The 21,538-nt window shown below is 51.1% G+C and overlaps 4 protein-coding genes and 1 pseudogene across 16 annotated transcripts; 3 read left to right on the top strand and 2 right to left on the bottom strand.

Moving 5' to 3' along the window:
• The first annotated feature begins 55 nt into the window (after window positions 1-55).
• MDP1 (magnesium dependent phosphatase 1) lies at window positions 56-1,484 on the top strand. The gene is made up of 6 exons (XM_025443044.3): window positions 56-236; window positions 337-397; window positions 466-576; window positions 905-1,012; window positions 1,104-1,189; window positions 1,341-1,484. The coding sequence occupies exons 1-6, from the start codon at window positions 200-202 to the stop codon at window positions 1,430-1,432; spliced, it is 495 nt and encodes a 164-aa protein (XP_025298829.1). The 5' UTR covers window positions 56-199; the 3' UTR covers window positions 1,433-1,484.
• A 416-nt stretch (window positions 1,485-1,900) lies between these two features.
• On the top strand, window positions 1,901-6,215 carry CHMP4A (charged multivesicular body protein 4A). Of its 2 annotated transcripts, none has more exons than XM_025443041.3 (6): window positions 1,901-2,081; window positions 3,604-3,753; window positions 3,841-4,018; window positions 4,812-4,926; window positions 5,330-5,465; window positions 5,897-6,215. In XM_025443041.3, the coding sequence occupies exons 1-6, from the start codon at window positions 1,922-1,924 to the stop codon at window positions 5,953-5,955; spliced, it is 798 nt and encodes a 265-aa protein (XP_025298826.1). In that variant the 5' UTR covers window positions 1,901-1,921; the 3' UTR covers window positions 5,956-6,215. The 2 variants fall into 2 exon arrangements, with proteins under 2 accessions (XP_025298826.1, XP_035575622.1); XM_035719729.2 differs by having other exon boundaries at window positions 1,922-2,081; window positions 5,894-6,215.
• Window positions 6,216-6,968: 753 nt separating this feature from the next.
• TSSK4 (testis specific serine kinase 4) lies at window positions 6,969-10,024 on the bottom strand. Of its 7 annotated transcripts, none has more exons than XM_025443030.3 (4): window positions 9,392-10,024; window positions 8,820-9,034; window positions 8,042-8,435; window positions 6,969-7,679 (listed from the first exon to the last, which is right to left on the bottom strand). In XM_025443030.3, the coding sequence occupies exons 1-4, from the start codon at window positions 9,614-9,616 to the stop codon at window positions 7,515-7,517; spliced, it is 999 nt and encodes a 332-aa protein (XP_025298815.1). In that variant the 5' UTR covers window positions 9,617-10,024; the 3' UTR covers window positions 6,969-7,514. The 7 variants fall into 7 exon arrangements, with proteins under 7 accessions (XP_025298815.1, XP_025298817.1, XP_025298820.1 ...); XM_025443032.3 differs by having other exon boundaries at window positions 8,042-8,405; XM_025443035.3 differs by having other exon boundaries at window positions 6,969-7,606; window positions 8,913-9,034; window positions 9,392-10,022.
• A 1,136-nt stretch (window positions 10,025-11,160) lies between these two features.
• On the bottom strand, window positions 11,161-15,811 carry LOC112657159 (60S ribosomal protein L37-like; annotated as a pseudogene).
• Window positions 15,699-21,524, top strand: TM9SF1 (transmembrane 9 superfamily member 1). 6 transcript variants are annotated; one of them, XM_025443019.3, is made up of 6 exons: window positions 15,699-15,838; window positions 16,469-16,830; window positions 17,682-18,303; window positions 18,952-19,137; window positions 20,057-20,330; window positions 20,868-21,524. In XM_025443019.3, the coding sequence occupies exons 2-6, from the start codon at window positions 16,486-16,488 to the stop codon at window positions 21,259-21,261; spliced, it is 1,821 nt and encodes a 606-aa protein (XP_025298804.1). In that variant the 5' UTR covers window positions 15,699-15,838; window positions 16,469-16,485; the 3' UTR covers window positions 21,262-21,524. The 6 variants fall into 6 exon arrangements, with proteins under 6 accessions (XP_025298804.1, XP_025298803.1, XP_025298799.1 ...); XM_025443018.3 differs by lacking the exon at window positions 15,699-15,838 and adding an exon at window positions 15,854-16,110; XM_025443014.3 differs by lacking the exon at window positions 15,699-15,838 and adding an exon at window positions 15,874-16,161.
• The last annotated feature ends 14 nt before the right edge of the window (window positions 21,525-21,538 follow it).

Raw genomic sequence — 21,538 nt, 5'->3', positions numbered from 1 at the left:
GCCCCGGGCCGTGGCGCCAGCACTTTGCCGCGGTCCCTCCCCGCTCCCCCAGCAGAAGGCGCTCCGGCGCGGTGTCCAGGCCGACGGCCGCAGCCCCGCGCCGCGCCGCTCTAGTCGCCGGTTCTCGGAGGCAGGCGGGGCAGGGCCGGCCGCCGCGAAGAGAGCCTCGCCTCGGAGCGCGCAGCCGGCCGGCCGGGTCATGGCGCGGCTCCCGAAGCTGGCGGTCTTCGATCTCGGTGAGCGGACGGGACTGGGGAGCTCTCCTTCTCCAGACCCCGGCCGCAGCGCCCGAGGCCTGCGCGCTCCGAGCCTGAACCCGCCTCCGTCCTCCCGCAGATTACACGCTCTGGCCGTTCTGGGTGGACACGCACGTAGACCCCCCGTTCCACAGGAGCAGGTGAGGCGGCGCTGGCGGGGCGGGCGGCGGCCGGGCGGGCCGCGGCTGAGCGCGCTCTCGCCCTCCAGCGACGGGGCCGTCCGGGATAGGCGGGGCCAGGCCGTCCGGCTGTACCCAGAGGTGCCTGACGTCCTGCAGCAGTTGCAGGACCTTGACGTGCCCGTCGCGGCCGCTTCACGGTAAGGAGAGCCCCTGAAGAACGCCGCCGGCCTCGCGCCGGGAGACGCGCGCGGGAGACGTCTCGCGGAACCCGGTGGCTGCAAGAACCTGGGCCGTGCAGATTTGCACCTGTTTGCGTATCTGCCTAAGGTACCGTCTCCGGTGCCTTTTGTTTATTAAACATTGGCCCAGCGCCGCCTGTGTCAGACGGGGACGCTAGGGAGTTGAGTGAGGACCGAGGATGCCTACCTATCCCAGAAAAATAACAAGTTGATTTCCCCTTGGTTCAACATAACTTGGCTTGCAGCCCAGGCCTTCCGGATCCCATCTATGACACTTTTTTTGTAGGACGGGGGAGATCGAAGGGGCCAACCAGCTACTGGAGCTCTTTGGCCTTGACAGATATTTTGTTCATCGGGAAATCTACCCAGGCAGCAAGGTCACTCACTTTGAGAGGTATGTGGAGGTAAGGGTAGGAACGGGGAGACCAGAGAGGAGGAAGGAGCTAAGAAACCAGCGTGGCCCTTCCCTGCCCCTCCTTGCACAGGTTGCAGCAGAAGACTGGAGTTGGTTTCTCCCAGATGATCTTCTTTGATGACGAGAAGCGGAATATCGTAGACGTCAGCAAACTAGGTACTGAGTGCTGAGATTAGCCCTTTGGGGGATGAGGAGAAAGGGTTACTATGAGGGGTTAGGCAGGTAGGCACAGGATGGGTAGTTTGCATGATAGCCTTGGGTGAGAGGACAACAAGGCCTGATGAAATGTGGCTTATTTTCTTTCTAGGAGTTACCTGCATTCATGTCCAGAATGGAATGAATCTTCAAACCCTAACTCAAGGACTAGAGACATTTGCAAAGGCCCAAGCTGGGCCCTGAGATCCAGGCCTGTGGATGAGCCTCATTTGAGCATAAAACTGAAAGGAAATCAGGAAGGCATTTTCAGGTGTATTTGTAAATTATTAAAGTATGTTTGTGTGCGACGGAAGAGAGCTTCCGGCTTGTATCTACTTTTCTAGCGTTGTAGCTGGCATCTGGCATCTGTTATCGGTTATCCGGAGGGGCCAAGAGCAGAGCTGGCGGCATTAGGCTTCATCGGGGCACTCCCGACTGTGACCCCCTTGTGCTCGCCCGGTCCGCACCCCGTTTCCTGAGCTCTGTCAAGCGCCTGAAGAACTCTTCCACTGGCCCCAAGTAGTGGAATCCACGATTCTGCACACTCCCTTCCAGGAAAACAAACCTTGTGTGTTGGGGTCGGGGTGGGGGCGGCCTTTTTACAGCCCAAAGTGAAGCGGCCGCTTTAAGGGGAGTGGGTGGGTTGGGGTGGCTCGGGTCACGTGGTAGAAGTGGCCGGGTCGGCTCCAGTTGATGATGTCGCGGCGGGGCCCCAAGGAGGGATTGGCCCAGGCCTGCCTGAGCGCTGAGGCCGCACCCTCCCGGGGGCAAGGCGGAAGTGGCGGGACGCGGTGGGGCGGAGGCGGGCCCGCGAGGGTGGACATGAGTGGTCTCGGCAGACTCTTCGGGAGGGGTGAGCCGGGGCGACGCTGGTCGGCGGGAGGTGCTGGCCGCGGGGCTGCGGGGGAAGGCCGCGGCCCCGGGCGGTCCCGAAAACCCCGTCCGCGGCCCAGCGAGGCCTCCTCACGTGGCAGGAGGCCCCGCCTAGTCGGGGAGCCTGGCTCTGGCTGCCCTCCCTTCCCCGCCCCCCGAGGGAAGAGCGGGGGGCCGGCCCGAGACGTGGATGGACGCCCCCCTGTTGAGGCTGGGTGGGGGATGAGTCCCCGGCTATCATCATCTAGCCCTTCCCGAAGCACTAGTGCACCCTTTATGCCGGCCAAGGGAATCTGAGGTGATGAAGGATTGCCTGCTTAAAGCTCCTGATGGGGGACAAACAAAAACTGGCACGCGCAGTGTAGGGTAGCAACTCCATGGCGGGGCTGTTCCTACCAGGGAAGCGCCGAAGCCAAGCAGTGTGGGGGGTTGTGACCCAGAAGGCTAGAGGTATGCTTGGTGGAGAACTGAGATACTCTAGGGAGAGGTAACTGCAGGAGAGAGTCTGGTGTATTTGGGGGAAAGGAGTTCTGGCGCCTGTGCGCGGGCGCGCGCGTGCTAAAGAGGATGGAGAGGGACACCTGGGGGGCTCAGTCGAGAGCTGGCCTCCCCGCCTCGGGCTCAGGTGGTGATCCCCCGGTCCTGGGGTGGAGTCCCTCATCGGGTTCCCTGCGGAGAGCCGCCTTCTCCCTCTGCCTGTGTCTCTGCCTCTCTGTCTCTCATGAATAAATAAATAAAATCTTAAAAAAAAAAATAAAGAGGATGGAGAGGTAGACAAAGGCCAGACCAAGAAGGGCCTTGTATGTCTCATTAGTTTTGGATTTTATCCTGTAGAGGCAATAGAGTGTGGAAGGATTTTAAGCAGGCAAAGGCCATCCTTTTCTTTCTTTCTTTTTTTTTTTTTTTTAATTGTTAGAAGTGCAGAAAAGGAAGGGGAAAATTGAGATCAGATTTTTTTTTTTCCCTCTAGTCCCAGTACTTTATTCAGTTTGATCCTGTGGAGTCAGGACCTTGGGCATCTCCTAGGACAGCAAATGGAACAGTGATTATAAAAACAGATCAAACTCTTGTTGGGAGATGATAACTGGGAGGCTGTGCATGTGTAGGGACAGGGGGTGTATAGAACTCTATGCCTTCCACTCAGGTTTGCTTTGAACCTAAAACTGCCCTGAAAAACAAAGTCTATTATTAAAAAAAAAAAAAAAAAAAAAGCCTAGAAATTACTTGAAAGGCAGCTTGGAATAGCAAAAGAATACTGGATTTGGAAGTCATAGTACCACCTTTCGATTCCTCCTCAATTCTTACTGGTTGTGATTCTAAACAAAAAAATTTAACATCTCTAACTTTTCATATGTGTAAACTGAAGATAATACATTCATTGTAGAGAGTCATTTTGGGATTCATAATAACACAGTGAAGTGCCTCGCACATATTATGCACTCAGTGACTGGTGGCTAATATTTTTCCTTCACATAATATGGGCCTGCTTGATTGGACTCCAGGGAAGAAGGAGAAGGGACCAACCCCTGAGGAGGCAATACAGAAACTGAAGGAGACAGAGAAGATATTGATAAAGAAACAGGAGTTTCTGGAGCAGAAGATTCAACAGGAGTTACAAATGGCCAAGAAGCATGGGATCAAAAATAAGAGAGGTAATGGGGGAGAGGTGCCAATGGGGCGGGCCTAGGTGGGAAGCAAGGGATTTTTGGTTCTGATGTTCAGGGTGTGGGCTGGGTCAGCCGCCCTACAGGCTTTGCGGAGGAAGAAAAGATTGGAACAGCAGCTGGCACAAACCGATGGGACATTATCCACCCTGGAGTTTCAGCGTGAGGCCATTGAGAATGCCACCACCAATGCAGAAGTGCTTCGTACCATGGAGCTTGCTGCCCAAGGCATGAAGAAGGCCTACCAGGACATGTGGGTACGGGGGGAGGGAAGCAGGGGATCCAGGCACTGGGGAAAATAGATTGGTATTATAATTTGAATCTTAAAACCTCAGAATGTGAATTTACAGTATAGATGGCTATGACAGCTAGACCTTGGTCAGTCTTCTTGCTTCCTGTAAGATCTCTGCTGGCCAAAGCATTACAGGGAGGAAAGATGATTTTTCTAATTTTTTAAAAATTTTAAAAAATATTTTTATTTATTTATTCATGAGAGACACAGAGAGAGAGAGGCAGAGACACAGGCAGAGGGAGAAGCAGGCTCCATAGGGGGATCCCTGGGTGGCTCAGCAGTTTGGCGCCTGCCTTTGGCCTGGGGCTTGATCCTGGAGTCCTGGGATCGAGTCCCATGTCAGGCTTACTGCATGGAGCCTGCTTCTCCCTCTGCCTGTGTCTCTGACTCTCTCTCTCTCTCATGAATAAATAAATAAAATCTTTAAAAAAAAAAAAAAAAAGAAGAAGAAGAAGTAGTAGCAGGCTCCATGCAGGGAGCCTGATGTGGGACTCGATCCCAGGACCTCGACCACTGAGCCACCTAGGCATCCCGATTTTTCTAATTTTAAAGATCTTCAGAAAGGGCAGTGCAGCCTGTCTTCCCCATTGTGGCTTCTTGCCAATTTTCAGGCCAGCCTTGTCTCTCTGTACAATTTCCCAGGGATCTCTTCTGATACCCATGGATTTATCAGTCTGAGGCCACAGACAGGAGGGGAGATGGGACAGTCAGGAGGGTTGTTGCCTGATTTCTTGACTGTATACCTTGTTTTCAGGGACATTGACAAGGTGGATGAACTGATGGCTGACATTACAGAACAACAAGAGGTGGCCCAGCAGATTTCAGATGCCATTTCTCGGCCTGTGGGCTTTGGAGATGTTGTAGATGAGGTGATTGAGAGTGAGGGGTCAGGGAATATGGGAGAAAACATGAGACCAGCCAGAAGGAATACTCAAGAGAATCATGGGGCAAGTTTGGGGGATGTGGGGCACTCCAAAAGTGATATATTTTTGGAAGTAGAAATTTCCTTTCTTCATTTTATTTTTTTAAGTGTACGTATTTATTTTAGAGAGAGTGTGTGAGAGCATGGGAGGGGAGGGGCGGGGGGAGAGAGAGTCCTAAGTGGACTCTGCTGAGCTCAGAGCTCGACATGGGGCTCAGTCTTAGGACCCTGAGATCAGGGACTTGAGATCACAATTTGAGCTGAAACCAAGAGTCGCATGCTTAACTAACTGTGCCACCCAGGAGCCCCTCATTTCTTCATCTTAAATAATTTTGTTGTTCCATATCCAGGATGAGCTATTGGAAGAGCTAGAGTTGCTGGAGCAGGAGGAACTGGCTCGGGACTTGTTAACCGTGGGTGACAAAGAGGAAGAACCCCCCGTTGAACTGCCCAGTGTACCCTCTACACATCTGCCTGTGGGACCAGGTACTCGGGGCTATACTATTATCTCAAGGACTTGAGGAGGTGGGATAGATAAGGGAAAAGGCTATTCCATTTATATCCTGCTTCAAAGGAACCAAGCAGAGAGGGCTGCTGCTACAGTTGCACAGGTTGTTGACTGCATAAGGGCACCTGGCTGAAGAGGAATGAAGACCAAATTCCAGCTTGTGCCTCACTCAGCAAGCTGTATACCTCCTGGTATAGGGCTGCAAGTGCTAGGAGAAAGAGGCCCATTCTCCTAATTTTACAGGGTGCTCTGGGAATTAGCAGCAGCCCAGCAAGCAGAAGGACCACACCTCTAGCTTCTTTGCTAGGGAGAGAGAACCCAAGGGACTCTCAGGGTTATAGCAGGGGATTGTTGAAGTTGCTAAGGTCCTAACACTTCTTTCTTTCTCTGGGTATCCTTGTCAAAGAAGCTCCCGAAGCAGACGAAGATGAAGCAGCACTTAAGCAGTTGGCTGAGTGGGTATCCTGATAAGTCTGGGTTGCTTTTCCCGGCACTGCCTTCATTGGTCTCTTTTCCTTAAGTGCCAAGTGCTAAGCTAAAGGATCCTAGCCTGTTGGGGAGGTCCTGCTGAGCGGTGATAGTGTGACCCTGCCTGGAAAGGGGTTGTTGCCCTCCCCTTCTTGGCCCAACTCTGAAAAAGGATGTTGGCGCGAGAGGAGCCCCCAGGCCCCCTTCTCTTTGATAGCAGTCACGGTGCCCTCGTTCCCAATAAAATCGGGCAGATGGAACTGTAGTGCTTACACTGCCTTGTCTACATCTGAAACCCTTCCCTGGCCTTTGGAGCTTTGTTTCAAGCAATGAATCACAGTGGGAGTAAGAAAGGAAGTAATGAAGTGTTGGAACAGAGAAAAAAATGGGTGTTGACAATATCTTGGCCCACTATGTTCTAAGTAGGGACTATTTCATCTTTCAAGTTGGCTTGTCCTAGAGCTGCCTAATGCTGAGGCTAAGCACAAGTATTATTTATCTTAGAACTGTATAGAACTGTCTCTGAGTCCTCTTTCATTGCTTTCCCTCAATCATGCCTCTGCCAAGATAGCCCCATGATTTACTACTCATTTTCCTTTTGCAAAGCCCATTTTTAGGAAAGGGAGGGACGATATGGGGATAAAGGAGCAACTGGCTTTCCTTTACTCAGAACCCACGGTTCTGGCTTGGTTTGAACTTTTTTTTTTTTTTTTTTTTTTTTTTGAGATTTAGCTATTTATTTTGAGAGAGTACACGCGTGCATAAGCAAGAGGGGCAGGGGGAGAAGGAGAGAGAACCCCAAGCTGACTCCCTACTGAGCACAGAGCCTGATGCAGGGCTCCATCCAACGACCCTGAGCTTTTGAGCTCAGGACACTCAACCACCTGCGCCACCCATGCGCCCTTGTCGTTTGTTTCTAAGAGCACTAATTGAGGGGCCATGATTCACTGGGGTTTTTTCAATAGTAAAACAACTACTTGGAGGAGGGAGCAGGAACCAAGATACATCACACATCTTGATACCCCTGATATTTGTTCTTCAAAGAGAATATTGCCATCCCTTTGGACAGTAAACAGAGATAGAGCCATAACCAAACAGCAGCCAGGGCCTCTACCCCCCTACTTGAACATTTAGAATGCACACAGATACAAAATAGTGAGCATTTCCTTAGCCAGAATAATGAAGCTTCCCAAAAGTGGGCATTCATCCCAGCACCCTCTCTCCCATGAGCAGCATATGTGCTACATTGTGAATTACCAAGTGGACTTCACAGGTGCCAATATGGCTGGTTCCAGACTGGTTAGAAATCCACCTCTTACCCTCAGTAGTGTTTCTTGCTAAGGTTCCCCTGAGGAAAGAATGTCTTTGACCCCAGCTAGTAAAACTAAATCAGAAATAGATTTATAGATTTTTAGCCCCAGACCCTCCCGCTTTGCTCCTCTCTCAACCCCCTTTCAACCAACCACTTTTAGGTGTTGATTTCCAAGGATTGGTGCCGATTAGGGGTGCTGGGGGGTTGGCACATGGCTTCAAGCAGCCTGATCTCATGGGTGGGTTGCTCAGGCTGGAACTTGAGCACCCAAGGATCCTTGATGATGTCCAGGATGGTGGCACGCTTGGTGGCTTGGCATAGTGTCTGAAGGACCAGGTTCTAGGGCAGAGGAGAGAGAGGTCTTGGCTGAGCTTGCCCCCCATTGTGCCACACAGGCAACTAGCTGTTGGACCTGAGAGAGAAGCAAGATAGCCCATCACACCACTCTGGTGAAAGGGGGTATGGCCCTGATTTTATCTTGAAGAGCCTGGCATTTATCTCCTTGGAGGAGAAGGGAAGGAAGGGTTCCCTGGGGGAAAACCCTTACATAATCCCCTCCTGGCCTAAAGAGACAAGAGGCTGAAACCTGCTTATCCCTCACACGCCCAGGGGTAGCCCTTTAACTCCCTCCCCAGCAACTACTCTAGGGTAGGGGCTCAAGTGTGAGATTGCTCTGGTGGGGAAGAGCTTCCCCCAGGGTGGGGACGCCTAGGATGGGTATTCCCTCCCTGTAGGTTATCCCCAAGGCCTCAGCCCGCCTGGGGGAGCCAGCACCTTGCACTCCTGAGAGATGGAGTAGTTAGATGGAAAAGTGACCTCCTTTTGAGTCTCTTTCAGCAGCTTCTTGAGATTGGTGTCATCAAAGGGCAGCCGGGCGACCACTAGAGTGTAGAGGATGACGCCCATGCTCCAGGTGTCAGACAGGAAAGGGTTGTAGGGCAAGCCCAGCAAGATCTCCGGGCATGCGTAAGCAAAGCTGCCACAGTAGGTCTGGCTGAGGTGCGTAAAGCAGTTCATTTGGCGGTAAGAAGGGCTACTATGCATTCTCTGGTTAGAAGGCACCATCTTGGCGAAGCCAAAGTCTGAGATCTTCACGTTCTCCCGCTTGTCCAGCAACAGGTTCTCCAACTTTAAGTCCCTACCAGCAGCAGAAAGGCTGGGGGTCAGGCTGGGAAGAGGGCTCAGTATTAGACCGGGAGCTGAAGGGCCAGGGGTCAGAGGCTAGAGGTGGAAAGGCAGAGTGGGAGAGAGGCACGGTCATGAGGACACAAGGTAGAGAGGGAGGAGCCGCGGAGTTGTGAGCAGAGCCGCGAGGTGAGAGAGGAGGGTACCTGAGGACCACTGGGGCTCATCATTGTACTTCATAGAGTGCCGTGCTCACAGAGGGCGCTACATAAACATTCTTGAGCAAAGCATTACAATAGAGGGGATGAATAGGCCTAGATAACCGAGGAAGGTTGAGGGAGGGGAAAAAAAAGGGAAGAAAATGGGAGACATGCATGATACCCCCTTGAGAGCCCAAAGGCCCCAGCCTGGGTGGCCGTGCCCTCACCGGTGCACGATGCCCTTGCTGTGCAGGTAGGCGATGCCCAGGGTCATCTGGGAGAACCACTTGCCAGCAAGGGGCTCAGAGCAAGCCCCGTACCGCTGGATCCACTCGAGGACATCACCACCCTGAGCCAGCTCCAGAATGATGTATACTCGGGATGTGGTTTCAATGGCCTGATAGAAGTTGATGAGGTACTTGTGCCGCAGGACCTTCATTACCTGGCCCCAGAAGAGGGATCCATCAAACCTAGGAAGGGAGAACCCTGGCTGTGCTCCCAGCCCTCCTGCCATCCCACTGCTAACCTACTTAGAACCATGCAAAAGGATTAAATTCCAGAGAGCTGGTGGGCTGTGGGTGAACCCTATGCTTTGGACTTTTACTTTGTGAGGGCCTGTGGGTGAATGGAAAGAGGTTGAATTTACATGGAGTCCTTTTCCTGCTGCTCAGTAAGACATTCAGCCCTGATTGTGGGGGAGGGAACAGGTGTGCTGGCTCCTCCCCTTCCTGACCCTACCCTCTTCTGAGAAGTCTTTAGCAACTCAGTATGAGTTCCCTCTTCCAGCCCCCTTTCCAACCTGTATCTCACGGGGCAGGAACTTGTTAAGATAGTCCTCAGAGGCCTTCTTCTTTGAGATGATCTTGACAGCCACCATGACCTTTTGCTTTGTGTAGTAAGCTTCGTACACCGTCCCATAGGAGCCATTGCCAATGACCTTGCCCATCTCGTAACCGTACTCCTCCATTACAGAGCGGTAGGCAGAGGGGGTTGGTGCTATCTCCAAGGTGTCTCCCTTCCCCATGGTGTCAGGCTTGCTGAGAGCAGGGAACTTTGCTACTTAAAAGCCTATTTATCTGCTCAGAAAGCCAACCTTGAGCTACTGAGGGCTAGGATACCAAAGTAAAGTTAGTCTCCAAATGCTTGCCTATATAGTCACGCGAGTCTGGGGTGCTGGGCTCAACTCTCCACTAGGAACGTGGAGGGGGATGAAGGGAGCAGCAGTTCTTTTTTGTTCCCACTAGCTGTTGTTACTTCTTTCTCCCCCTGGTTACGGAACTCCCAAGGTCCTGTGTTCCATATACCTCACAATTCACCTTCTTTGTGCCCCTGGCCATGAGGCTTGAGAATGAAGTGCACTGTGGAATATATTCCTGGAGGCAACCTCTGCAACCTGGTGAGATGCCCGCCCCCCTGCCCCGGCCAAGATCTAGTCCCTTCAACCATCCACGTTTATGGAACACCCACTGTGTGCCAGGCAGTGTGCGAGTACTGGGCCAAAATAGCCCATAACGCCAACAGAGACCCTCTGCTCCTAGAGTGTATTCTCCAGCATGAGAAACACGTGTGAGGATATTACAGAGACTTACAAGGTGTTGGAGAAGCCTATTCTAAGGAATCTTAACCTTAAGTGATTTTTTTTTGTTTTTTGTTTTTTTTTTGGCTTAAAGCAACCGCCTTTTTTCTTTTTTTCTTTTGCAAGTTGAGGTGGGCTCAGTGGCTGGTTCTTCTGGTGGCCTCATCTTAATTGGGATGGCTTGTTTCTGCTGTATATGGTCTCACTATCCAGGGGACTAGCCAGAGTTCTTTGACATAATAGCACTGAATTTTAAGAGGAAAAAAAAAGAGAAATTGCATGGTCACGTGAAGCCTAGACTCCAAAGTTGCAAAACCTCACTTCTACACCTTTATACAAGTAAAGACAGTTACAGGGTTACAAGGATCTCTCAGATCGAAGGGGTGTAATAGACTCCACCTGTGAACCCTGAAATGCATTCTTGTCTTGCTTTCCATGACCCTAAGTTCTATAGTTTTACTCCTATCCTTCTAGCCATTCCTCAGACTTCCCTGGAGCCTTATCTTCTTTATCTGTCCCTCCATCATATCCTGAAGGTTCTACCACAGGCCTTATTTCCTCAAAGCTTTATGTCCTCCCATTAGGATCTCACCCATTCCCAACATTACATCAATGCTGACTGCTCCTAATCTCATCTCTATCCCAGATGTCCCCTGGAGTTCCAGCACCAGTTGCTCACTGGACAGCACATGGACATGTCTTCCCCAAGTATCTTAAACTCACCCTGTCCAAAACTGAACTCTTTAGGTTCTTGCTCTAGACTTTCTCTGTTAAGTTCTATACTCATTGCTTCAATTTACACACCCAGGTGTCATCCTAGACCCTTCTGTCTGCCTTAGCCCCTACATCCAATCTGTCACCTCTTCTCCCTCCTAATTATCTTTCATAATACATTCTGGGATCTCGGAGCAGCTGCCACTGTCTTAGGTCAAACCTCCATCAACCGATCACTCTAGCAAGCTTTCTGCTCCCCTCAGGTCTTCACCCTGAACTCCAAGGCATAACACTGGTTTTATTCCCACCTAAAACAATTCATTGCCTCCCCTTTCTCCTCAGGATCAAGTCCAAATTCTTTTTTTTTTTTTAAACCAGAACATTTATTTTGACTAATCGTTGAAATCCTTAAGATGAACTGGATGCTGCAACAGCTGCCCTCTTGGGCTTAGGTGTCGTTCCTTCACAGAATCCATGCCTGAATCTGCGGTATACAATTTTTAGGTGCTTCATTCTACCAGTCCCAGTGGTATTTCGTTTTTTAGCCTTGGCACTCCCAGTTATACTTTCTCTTCCGCTTGGCAGGGTAGCCACACTTGCCACAGGTGGACTTCTAAAGGTGGCAGGCCTTAGAGCCATAGTGGCGGCACGACGTGTGCGTCTTATTGCGACGCTTTCCAAACGATGATGTCCCCTTCGTCATCTTGTTTCCACGGCCGACCCCAAAGAAAAGCCCAAATTCTTTTATATGGCTTCAACATCTCTCCAGTTTTATCTCTTAACATACATGTAATGCTCCAGCCAAACAGAATCACTTGTCCTTCACTGCTGTTCCCTCTGTCTTGGCGGACCCTGACTCTCCCTTCAGGGCTTAGCTCTGAGCTGTTTTAAGGACACCTTTGCTGACCACTCAAACCCAAACTGGATGTTCCTCCTTTCTGGGTAATCCCAGAGCCCCTGTACTTTCTCTGTCACAGCATCTAACGTAGTGTCTGTAATTGTGTTTTTTTCTGCTTGCATATCTCACTGGGGCTGTAAGGGAGGTCAACTGACCAGAAGAGGGAGATGAAGTCAGAGATTTGAGAAGAATGGGTTGTGGAGAAATGGAAGAGAGCTCCTCCGGAAAATGAGCAGGATCACTGGGCAGCATTGGGGGGTCCAAATGAGGTTAAAAACACAATTTATAGACACGTGATTTTAACACAGTGTTAAGATTCTTTTTAGCATGTTGGGTATAGGTGCTTGCATATTGGCCGATGAACCCAAGATGAAGGTTTCTCTTGGCAGCTGGGAAGAAAGAATAATGGAAGAGAGGCATCAAGAACACAGGCAAGAATGTAGTTGAAATGATGCAATACAGAGTCAGCTGCATGGGTTAGAAACAAGCTAGAAAAAGTCCAAAGGGACAAAAGGAGGGGTTGCAGGTCTCGGTGAAACGGAAGAACAAGTTTGGAGGGAATGAGAGGACAAGAGATTGTGGTCTCTTGATAGAGGGGTTATCTGGATTTTTTTTTTTGTTTTAAAGATTTTATTTATTCATGAGAGACAGAGAGGCAGAGACACAGGCAGAGGGAGAAGCAGGCTCCGTGCAGAGAGCCCAACGTGGGACTCGACCCCGGGTCTCCAAGGGTCATGCCCTGGGCCGAAGGTGGTGCTAAACCACTGAGCGCCAGCCCAGGCTGCCCAGTTACCTGGATTTAAAGACTATGTGTGTACAGGGTGAGGGGGGGCACGCAGGGGAAAGAACAAGAGAAAAATCAGATTTCTTTTATTTCTATCTCTCCCCCTCCAAAATAAACAAACAAAAAACCTCAACTCCATTTATGGAGTTTGGTATGGTATGGATTATGCCATAGGCTACTGGTAAATTCCTATCTGACAGCCTGCTGCTCCTGCTGGCAGGATGGTTTCAAAGTTTGTTAGAAGCTAAATGTACATTCTCAAACAACCAAGATAAGTTGTCCAGGGCACACCATGGTAAGGAGGCCCACCCAGCCCGGCCCATCTCCTGCTCCTCTGGATAGGTAGCTGGCCCCTGGAGAAGTAGGTAGCTTGGTGGCAGTTCTGTCCCTCATCACGTCTAGGAGGTAAACCAGTTCATGCGCGAAACGTGTATTAAGCTGCCTGCTTTATACAAAAGCACTGCTAAGTCCTAAAGATATCAAGATGGATAAATTATAGTCTTCTTGTGATACTTAGTAATTAACAAGGAAGACAGACAAATAAGTAAAATAACAGTACAGTGAGATTAAGAGTGCTATAAACAAAAACTGGAAGATGTAAAGGCAGGCTTTGTGGAGGAGGCATTTGCACTGTTCAAGAGGAGTCTCTGGGCAGGTAAGCAGGGAATGGTAGACTGGGCAGTCTAGGCAGAGGGAACTATATAAGGCTTGCAGGCTTGAGAAAACATGGCATTCAAGATTCATTTTTGTTTGTTTAAAGATTTTATTTATTCATGAGACACACAGAGAAAATGAGGCAGAGACATAGGCAGAGGGAGAAGCAGGCTCCTTGCAAGGAGCCCAATGTGGGACTCGATCCCCAGACCCAGGATCACACCCTGGGCTAAAGGCAGATGCTCAACCACTGAGCCACCCAGGCATCCCGGCATTCAAGATTCTAATCTGAATACAGGAAGGGTTCCAAAAGGTAAGGTACCTGGAGAAGTAGTAAAGATCCAGGTCTGACAGGCCTCATATACCACGCTTTTTAGAGTTTATCCTATGTACTCATGGTCAAATTTTGGTTAAAATTATCAAAGTCAGGGATCCCTGGGTGGTGCAGCGGTTTGGCGCCTGCCTTTGGCCCAGGGCGCGATCCTGGAGACCCGGGATCGAATCCCACATCGGGCTCCCGGTGCATGGAGCCTGCTTCTCCCTCTGCCTGTGTCTCTGCCTCTCTCTCTCTCTCTCTCTCTCTGTGACTATGATAAATAAATTAAAAAAAAAAATTATCAAAGTCAGAGCCTGTTAAAAAAATAATGATGCCCAGTCACCCCCTCCTCTAAGATCCTGATTCTGGTGGACCTAGGTGTCTCTGTTTTGTTTTTTAAAGATCTTGTTTATTTATTCATGAGAGACAGAGAGAGAGGCAGAGACATAAGCAGAGGGAGAAGCAGGCTCCATGCAGGGAGCTCGATGTGGGACTCGATCCCAGGACCCCGGGATCATACCCTGAGCCAAAGGCAGATAGATGCTCAACCACTGAGCCATCCAGGTGCCCTGGTCTCTCTGTTTTTAATAAGCTTCTAGCTGAATCTGATGCACACCAAGATTTGAGAGCCACTGTTGCAGGAAATAATATATATAGTGTGTGTATAAATATGAATCTTTACAGCAGCAGAGTGGAAAATGGATCCAAGAGCGGAGGTGACCAGGAGACTAGCAAGGTGGCTTACTATGGTAATTTAAGTGAGAGAGGATGGGACCTGAACCAAGGCAGCCAGGGAAGGCAAGTATTTGGAAGATATTAAGGAAATAAGCAGCAGGGGGCCAAATGGCAATGATCCAAGGAGGCTGGGGAGTGGGACCAGGGAGTAAGTGAGAAAGGGTCCCAGATTTCTGGCTTCTTTAAGTTACTTTTATAATTACAAAACTCATTGGTTATCTAAAAAACTCCCATCTCCTACTTCCTGGAACCTCACCTCCTCCTCCGCCAGGGAGGAGGGTTGGGGCAGAGAGGTCAGAAGTGGGTAAATGGAGGACTTTTCAGGCCTGAAGCCACTTGTGATTTTTCCCTTGTACTACTTTCCCCAGGCAAAGGGAACCTTAAGTCTCCATACTTACATGCTGCCCCCACGTGGCCAAACGGAAGTCACTGCCCCTGGGTCTGATCTTCGAAACTCCCCTAAAGGCTCATCCCCTTAAAATAGCGGAGACGGGACAGCCCCAGTGGCGCAGCGGTTTAGCGCCACCTGCGGCCTGGGGTGTGATCCTGGAGACCGAGGATCGAGTCCCACGTCGGGCTCCCTGCATGGAGCTTGCTTCTCCCTCTGCTTATGTCTCTGCCTCTCTCTCTCTGTCTCTATAAATAAATAAAAAAGAAACCTTTAAAAAAAAAATATAGCGGAGGCTCCCCACAGGGAGCTTCCCCATCTGCCTGTGTCTCTGCCTCTCTCGGTGTCTCTCATGAATAAATAAATAAATTAAAAAAAAAAATAGCGGAGACGGACAAGTGTAAACTTTTCCAGGACAGGATAATCTGCAATACAAAATTCCCAAACACATAACGGATAAATACGAACAAAAACATCGAAAGTGTCGAACGTACGCCACGATTCTTAACCTGAAAGTAACAATAAGCGTGTCGGGCTGCCCAACTCACCGGATAAAAGGGCTGACACCCTGTTTGCGTGCCTCAGCACCAGACCTGGCTCAGGCTTGCCATCTTCGAACATGGGACGGTCATTACATGAACAGGAAGGCCTCCGGTGCAGCCTCGGCAAGATGCTCTTATTTACGTATTTACTTTCCGGCGGGAGGCCTTTCGTGACGGGCTGGGAGAGAAGCAGTGAGGTGAGATCCAGACTCCAGGACCCTTGCCTGGACTGTCGCGCGGTCCTAGCACAGTGACGCCCCAAGTCTCAGCCCCGCCCGGGTTGGGGGCACGGGCCGCCTCCCAGAGCTCGCCCTCGGCGGTCGGTGGCGAGCCCCATTGGTTCAGCCGGCAAACGCTCCGGGGCGTCCACTAGATGTGGGCCCAGCCCCCACCCGGGCTACGGCTCCCCGGCCTCCGCCCGTGCCCAAGTCTTGCCAGGGACGGGCGGGCGGTCTGGCGGCGACTCTTACCCCGAAGGGTCGTCCGCGTCCTCGCAGCCAGGCCTCAGCCGTAGCCCCTGCCGGAGAAGCGGTGGGCCGAGCGGCGCGGCGGCCGCAGCAGCGGGGGCGTGGTCGCCTCTAGGCTCCGGGCGAGGAGCTTCCCGCGGGGCCGAGGACCCCTCCCGGTGAGGCGGAAGTGGTAAGACTGACGTGTCCTGGGTCGCTCTGCAGATCGCCGGGAGGGTCCCCCGCCGCGGGGCGGGCTAGCCGAGCCTTGGGGGCTCTCCAGAGCTGGGCCGGGCTCCCGGCTGGAGAAGGCTCGTCCGCGAGCACTTCCTGGGCCGGGTGTGGTGTCCCGCGCGGTGTGGCTCCGGCCGCTGCGAGCAGGCACTGCGGCGGCCAACCCCGGGGTGGTCGGTCGTCAGGTCCTCTCCCGGCCGCAGCTGGCGCGCCGCTCTCGGGGAGACCCGGGTAGGAGCCCAAGGGCAGCTACGGGCCGCGGAGGCCAGCCCTACCCGTGTGGTGAGGACCCCGGGGGTGCCGCGGGAAGGTGCCCGAGGTGCGAGGCCGCGTGGCGTTGCCATGGAAACAGGCTGGGGCGCGCGGGAGGTCCCGGGCAGGCGGGCTGCTGGACGGGGACCCCGATCGACAGGATGAGAGAGCAGCGGAGAGACAGCACTGTGTGGGGGTCGGCGGAGGCGCCTCTCGAGGGAGGGTTGTAGAGGCCAAGGGGAGAAATTGGAGCCATGGGGCTTCGTTTCGAAGGACCTGACCTGGGGCGTCCGGAATTGATCCCTGGTTTTCATAACTGCAGGATTCCCCCAAACAGGTTCCACCGCCTTAAGGATGACAGTCCTAGGGCCCCCGCGGAGTTGGAGCTGCCAGTGGCTGCCATTCCTGATACTGCTGCTGGGCAGAGGCCAGGAGCCACGGGTGGAAGGTGTGACACACTACAAGACCGGTGACCCCGTCATTCTCTATGTCAATAAAGTGGGACCCTACCACAACCCTCAGGAGACTTACCACTACTATCAGCTTCCGGTCTGCTGCCCTGAGAAGATCCGTCACAAAAGCCTTAGCCTGGGTGAAGTGCTGGATGGGGACCGAATGGCCGAATCTCTGTACGAGATCCGCTTTCGGGAGAATGTGGAGAAAAGAATTCTGTGCCACATGCAGCTCAGTTCTGCCCAGGTTAGCCACTCCACATTGGCGAGCACTTAGCTCTCCCTCCCAGGAACTAATAACCGTGCCTTACAATTTATGGTTTTATTTTTATTTTATTTTTTTTAAAAGACTTTATTTATTCATTCATGAGAAAGAGAGAGGCAGAGACACAGGCAGAGGGAGAAGCAGGCTCCATGCACCGGGAGCCCGACGTGGGATTCGATCCCGGGTCTCCAGGATCGCGCCCTGGGCCAAAGGCAGGCGCCAAACCGCTGCGCCACCCAGGGATCCCCAATTTATGGTTTTAGACCACCTCTATGGAAATGGGCTGACTTGATTTCTACAACCCCACTGGTAGGCAGGACAGGTGATATTATTTGTATTCAGTTGAGGAAGAAACATACTTGCTCAAAAGTGACTTCCAAGACACATGGATATTGAATTGGAGAAGTGATACTCGAGCCCAGGGCTCCTGACTCCAAGCTGCTCTGTTGGTAACAAGGTCCAACTGTCACTCCTGCATAGTTGCTTCCTTCCATACCTACCTCTTGGCTTTCTTAACTAGCTCCTTTACACTCTTAGGGCACTTACTCTTTAGTCTACCCAGACCTCCTTACACCTTGCCTTTCTCCTTTTTCTACGTCTTTTGCCCGGACATTTGGCAATGTGTGGAGCTCATTTTGATTGTTACCACGGGGGGTGGGGGTAAGGGGCTGCTATTGACATCTAGTGGGAAGAAACCAGGGATGGTGCATATTACAATGCACAGGACAGCTCCCCACAGTAAAGAATTATCTGGCCCAAAATGTCAGTAGTGAAATCTTTCTCTAACCCTATGGCTGGGAGGCTTTGTCTGACTCCTGACTTGCTCTTTGTAGGTGGAACAACTGCGCCAGGCCATTGAGGAACTCTACTACTTTGAATTTGTAGTGGACGACTTGCCAATCCGTGGCTTTGTGGGCTACATGGAGGAGAGTGGCTTCCTGCCTCACAGCCACAAGATAGGGCTCTGGACCCATTTGGACTTCCACCTAGAATTCCATGGAGATCGAATTATATTTGCCAACGTTTCTGTGAGGGATGTCAAGCCCCATAGCTTAGATGGGTTGCGACCTGATGAGTTCTTAGGCCTCACCCACACCTACAGTGTGCGCTGGTCTGAGACTTCAGTGGAGCGTCGGAGTGACAGGCGCCGTGGTGATGATGGTGGTTTCTTTCCCAGAACACTGGAAATCCACTGGTTGTCCATCATCAATTCCATGGTGCTTGTGTTTTTACTGGTGGGTTTTGTGGCTGTCATTCTTATGCGTGTGCTTCGAAACGACCTGGCTCGATACAACTTGGACGAGGAGACTACATCTGCAGGTTCTGGTGATGATTTTGACCAAGGTGACAATGGCTGGAAAATTATCCACACAGATGTCTTCCGATTCCCTCCATACCGTGGTCTGCTCTGTGCTGTGCTTGGTGTGGGTGCCCAGTTCCTGGCCCTTGGCACTGGTGAGGTGATAAAATTAATCAGGGATTTCTCTCAAGGGGTAGAACTAAGGAGGTGGTTTGTTCTGGAAAGATCTACAGGTCTTCTCTTCTGTCCAAGGTGAGGGGCAGACCTAAGGGGTGGTGTGGCCTTAGACAGGATGTGTACAGGGTCACCTGGGTGGCTCAGTCGGTTCAGTGTCCAACTCGATTTCAGCTCAGGCCTTGATCTCAGGGTCGTGAGTTCAAGCCCTGCTTTGGGCTCCATGCTGGGTGTGAAAGCAAATTGGAAGAAAAAAAAAAAAAGAAAGGGTGTGTATATTCCTTTTTTATCTTATTTTATTTATTCATGAGAGAGACGGAGAGAGAGAGAGAGAGAGGCAGAGACACAGGCAGGGGGAGACGCAGGCCCCACGCAGGGAGCCTAATGTGGGACTCAATCCCGGGTCTCCAGGATCATGCCCTTGGCTGAAGGCAGCGCTAAACCGCTGAACCACCTGGGCTGCCCAGGTGTGTATATTCCGTTGTGGGTTTGCCAGACAACAGAATTAGGGGATACTATACTGTCTTCCTGGAGACTTTAGGTCTGGGCGAAAGGGGTCTGATTCCTCTGAAGTTGCCAGAAAAACGACAGGTGAGACCTGACACAGGCTTTCCACTACCACCCTGCAGGCATTATTGTCATGGCGCTGCTGGGCATGTTCAATGTGCACCGTCATGGGGCCATTAACTCGGCAGCCATCTTGTTGTATGCCCTGACCTGCTGCATCTCTGGCTACGTGTCCAGCCACTTCTACCGGCAGATTGGAGGCGAGCGTTGGGTGTGGAACATCATTCTCACCACCAGCCTCTTCTCTGGTGAGGACTGCCCTTTCCCTGGTGGGCTGGCCTGGTGGGCCGACTGAGGAGCTTAGAATACATTGTGGAACCTGGGACAAAGTTAGAGTAAGGCTCTAAGGGAATAAAAATGGGCAAAAGAAACAAGAAAACCATGCAAAAGACAAGAATGCATTCCTTTTGCATAGTCACAAATTAAGTCCTTAAAATGTTCTAGCATGGTAAGCATCCAACGTAGCTTTATCTCATTTAATCCCTACAGTAACCCTTTGTGGTAGGCAATATTGTCCCCATTTTACAGATGAGGAAATTGAACTTCATGCTGGTTAAGTGATTTGCCTGAGATTACTCTCCTAAAAGGGAGTGAAGCAAGTTTCAGACCCACGCAGTCTGTCCCGAGAACCTGTGTTCTCGACCATTATTAAGAGTGAAATAATACTCCTTCTGGAACTTAACTTTGTGATACTCCCTCTTTAAAAAAACCTTTATTTGGAGGTGGCTACCCGACTGTAGCCTTACAAGCCAGGTTGTCTTCTCAAAGGCAGTAATGTGCATTCTGAAGCTTTTTGTGTTCCCAATCCTAACTGTCTGATTTATATCCCATCACATTTATGTTTGAGCCAGGGCTTTCTGAAAGCAAGGCCTTAATCCAAAGGAACGTCTCATTCTAGGAATCACTGATGCCACAGCAGGATAGGCCCTTGGAGGCAGGTGGATTGTGTTACTCTTAGATCACCATGTAACAGCTGCCTTGATCCTTAATGATAACAGATGGGAGAGGGGATGCTGGTAAGATAAGGAACAGGAAACGAGGTGTGGAAGGGTGAGGTCTGCCTGGGAACAGGATGCTTCACCCATCTCCTGTTAGGTCTAATCTGAGTGGGTAGCCCCAGGGGATGTAGCTCCTGCTGACCCACCTTCTGGGGGCCCGTCCCTGCAGTGCCTTTCTTCCTGACGTGGAGTGTGGTAAACTCGGTGCATTGGGCTAATGGTTCGACACAGGCTCTGCCAGCCACCACCATCCTGCTGCTTCTGACGGTTTGGCTGCTGGTGGGCTTTCCCCTCACTGTCATTGGAGGCATCTTCGGGAAGAACAATGCTAGCCCCTTTGATGCACCTTGTCGCACCAAGAACATCGCCCGGGAAATCCCACCGCAGCCCTGGTACAAGTCTACGCTCATCCACATGACTGTTGGAGGCTTCCTGCCTTTCAGGTATCCTCCCTTTAGGCCATGGCCATCACTCAGGTTCCTGGCTTTTCTTTCCCCAGTACCCTAACTCAATAAGAATGATAATCCCTGGTTCAGCTGTACCATTTAGAGATCATTAAATGGGTCCTCCTTGCTCCAAGCAGGACTTTAGCTTGAATTAGTTCAAACAGATGAGGCTGTCTCACTTAGAAAGCTCTCCAGAGACATTGCTCCTTCCACCACCTTTCTGGTTTCTGACATTAGTGTCCACAAGCACCATGTGGGGCTTGAAGCCCATATGATTGCTCATTCAATTTGTTGAGTACCTTTAGTGCCAGGCGAGTAATACAGCAGAAAATAAAACGGACAAGATCCTTGCTCTCAACAGATTAGGGAAGGTATTCTTGAGATGAACACAGCTAGTCATGGTTGGAGGAGTCCCCAACAAGCCAGGAACTCCAGGGCAGGGAGTGGAGTGGACCCACTTTTCCACAGTGCCCCGGTAACTGTGCTGGCAGCACACAGCCCTTTAATGCTGTGTATTGTCTCTTCTCTTCACAGTGCCATCTCTGTGGAGCTGTACTACATCTTTGCCACAGTATGGGGTCGGGAACAGTACACTTTGTATGGCATCCTCTTCTTTGTCTTCGCCATCCTGCTGAGCGTGGGGGCTTGCATCTCCATTGCACTCACCTACTTCCAGTTGTCTGGGGAGGATTACCGCTGGTGGTGGCGATCTGTGCTGAGCGTTGGCTCCACTGGGCTCTTCATCTTCCTCTACTCAGTTTTCTACTATGCCCGGCGCTCTAACATGTCAGGGGCAGTACAGACAGTAGAGTTTTTTGGTTACTCCTTACTCACTGGTTATGTCTTCTTCCTCATGCTAGGCACCATCTCCTTTTTTTCTTCCCTAAAGTTCATCCGTTATATCTATGTTAACCTCAAGATGGACTGAGTTTTGGGTGGCAAAACTGTTGCACTTCTCTCCCATTCTTCACGTCCAGGGGCCCATTGATCTCTTCTGATTGAGTGGCTGAATTGTGTGATGGCATTGCTGCCTTCCCCTTTGCCCTTTGGGCCTCCCTTCCCCCGGGAGGGCCTGGAATTACAAATCTCTATTATATAAGGAGTATATATTTGAACTTTTTAAGTTGCCTTTAGTCTTGGTCCTGATCTTTCTTTTTACAATTATCAAAATAAAATTTATTAAGAAAAAGGGTCCTGTAGTTGGA

The sequence above is a fragment of the Canis lupus genome, chromosome 8 (genome assembly GCF_003254725.2).
Source record: "Canis lupus dingo isolate Sandy chromosome 8, ASM325472v2, whole genome shotgun sequence".
Taxonomy (NCBI): domain Eukaryota; kingdom Metazoa; phylum Chordata; class Mammalia; order Carnivora; family Canidae; genus Canis; species Canis lupus.
Note: the sequence above shows the minus strand (reverse complement) of the source record. Positions and strands in the feature narration are given on the sequence as shown.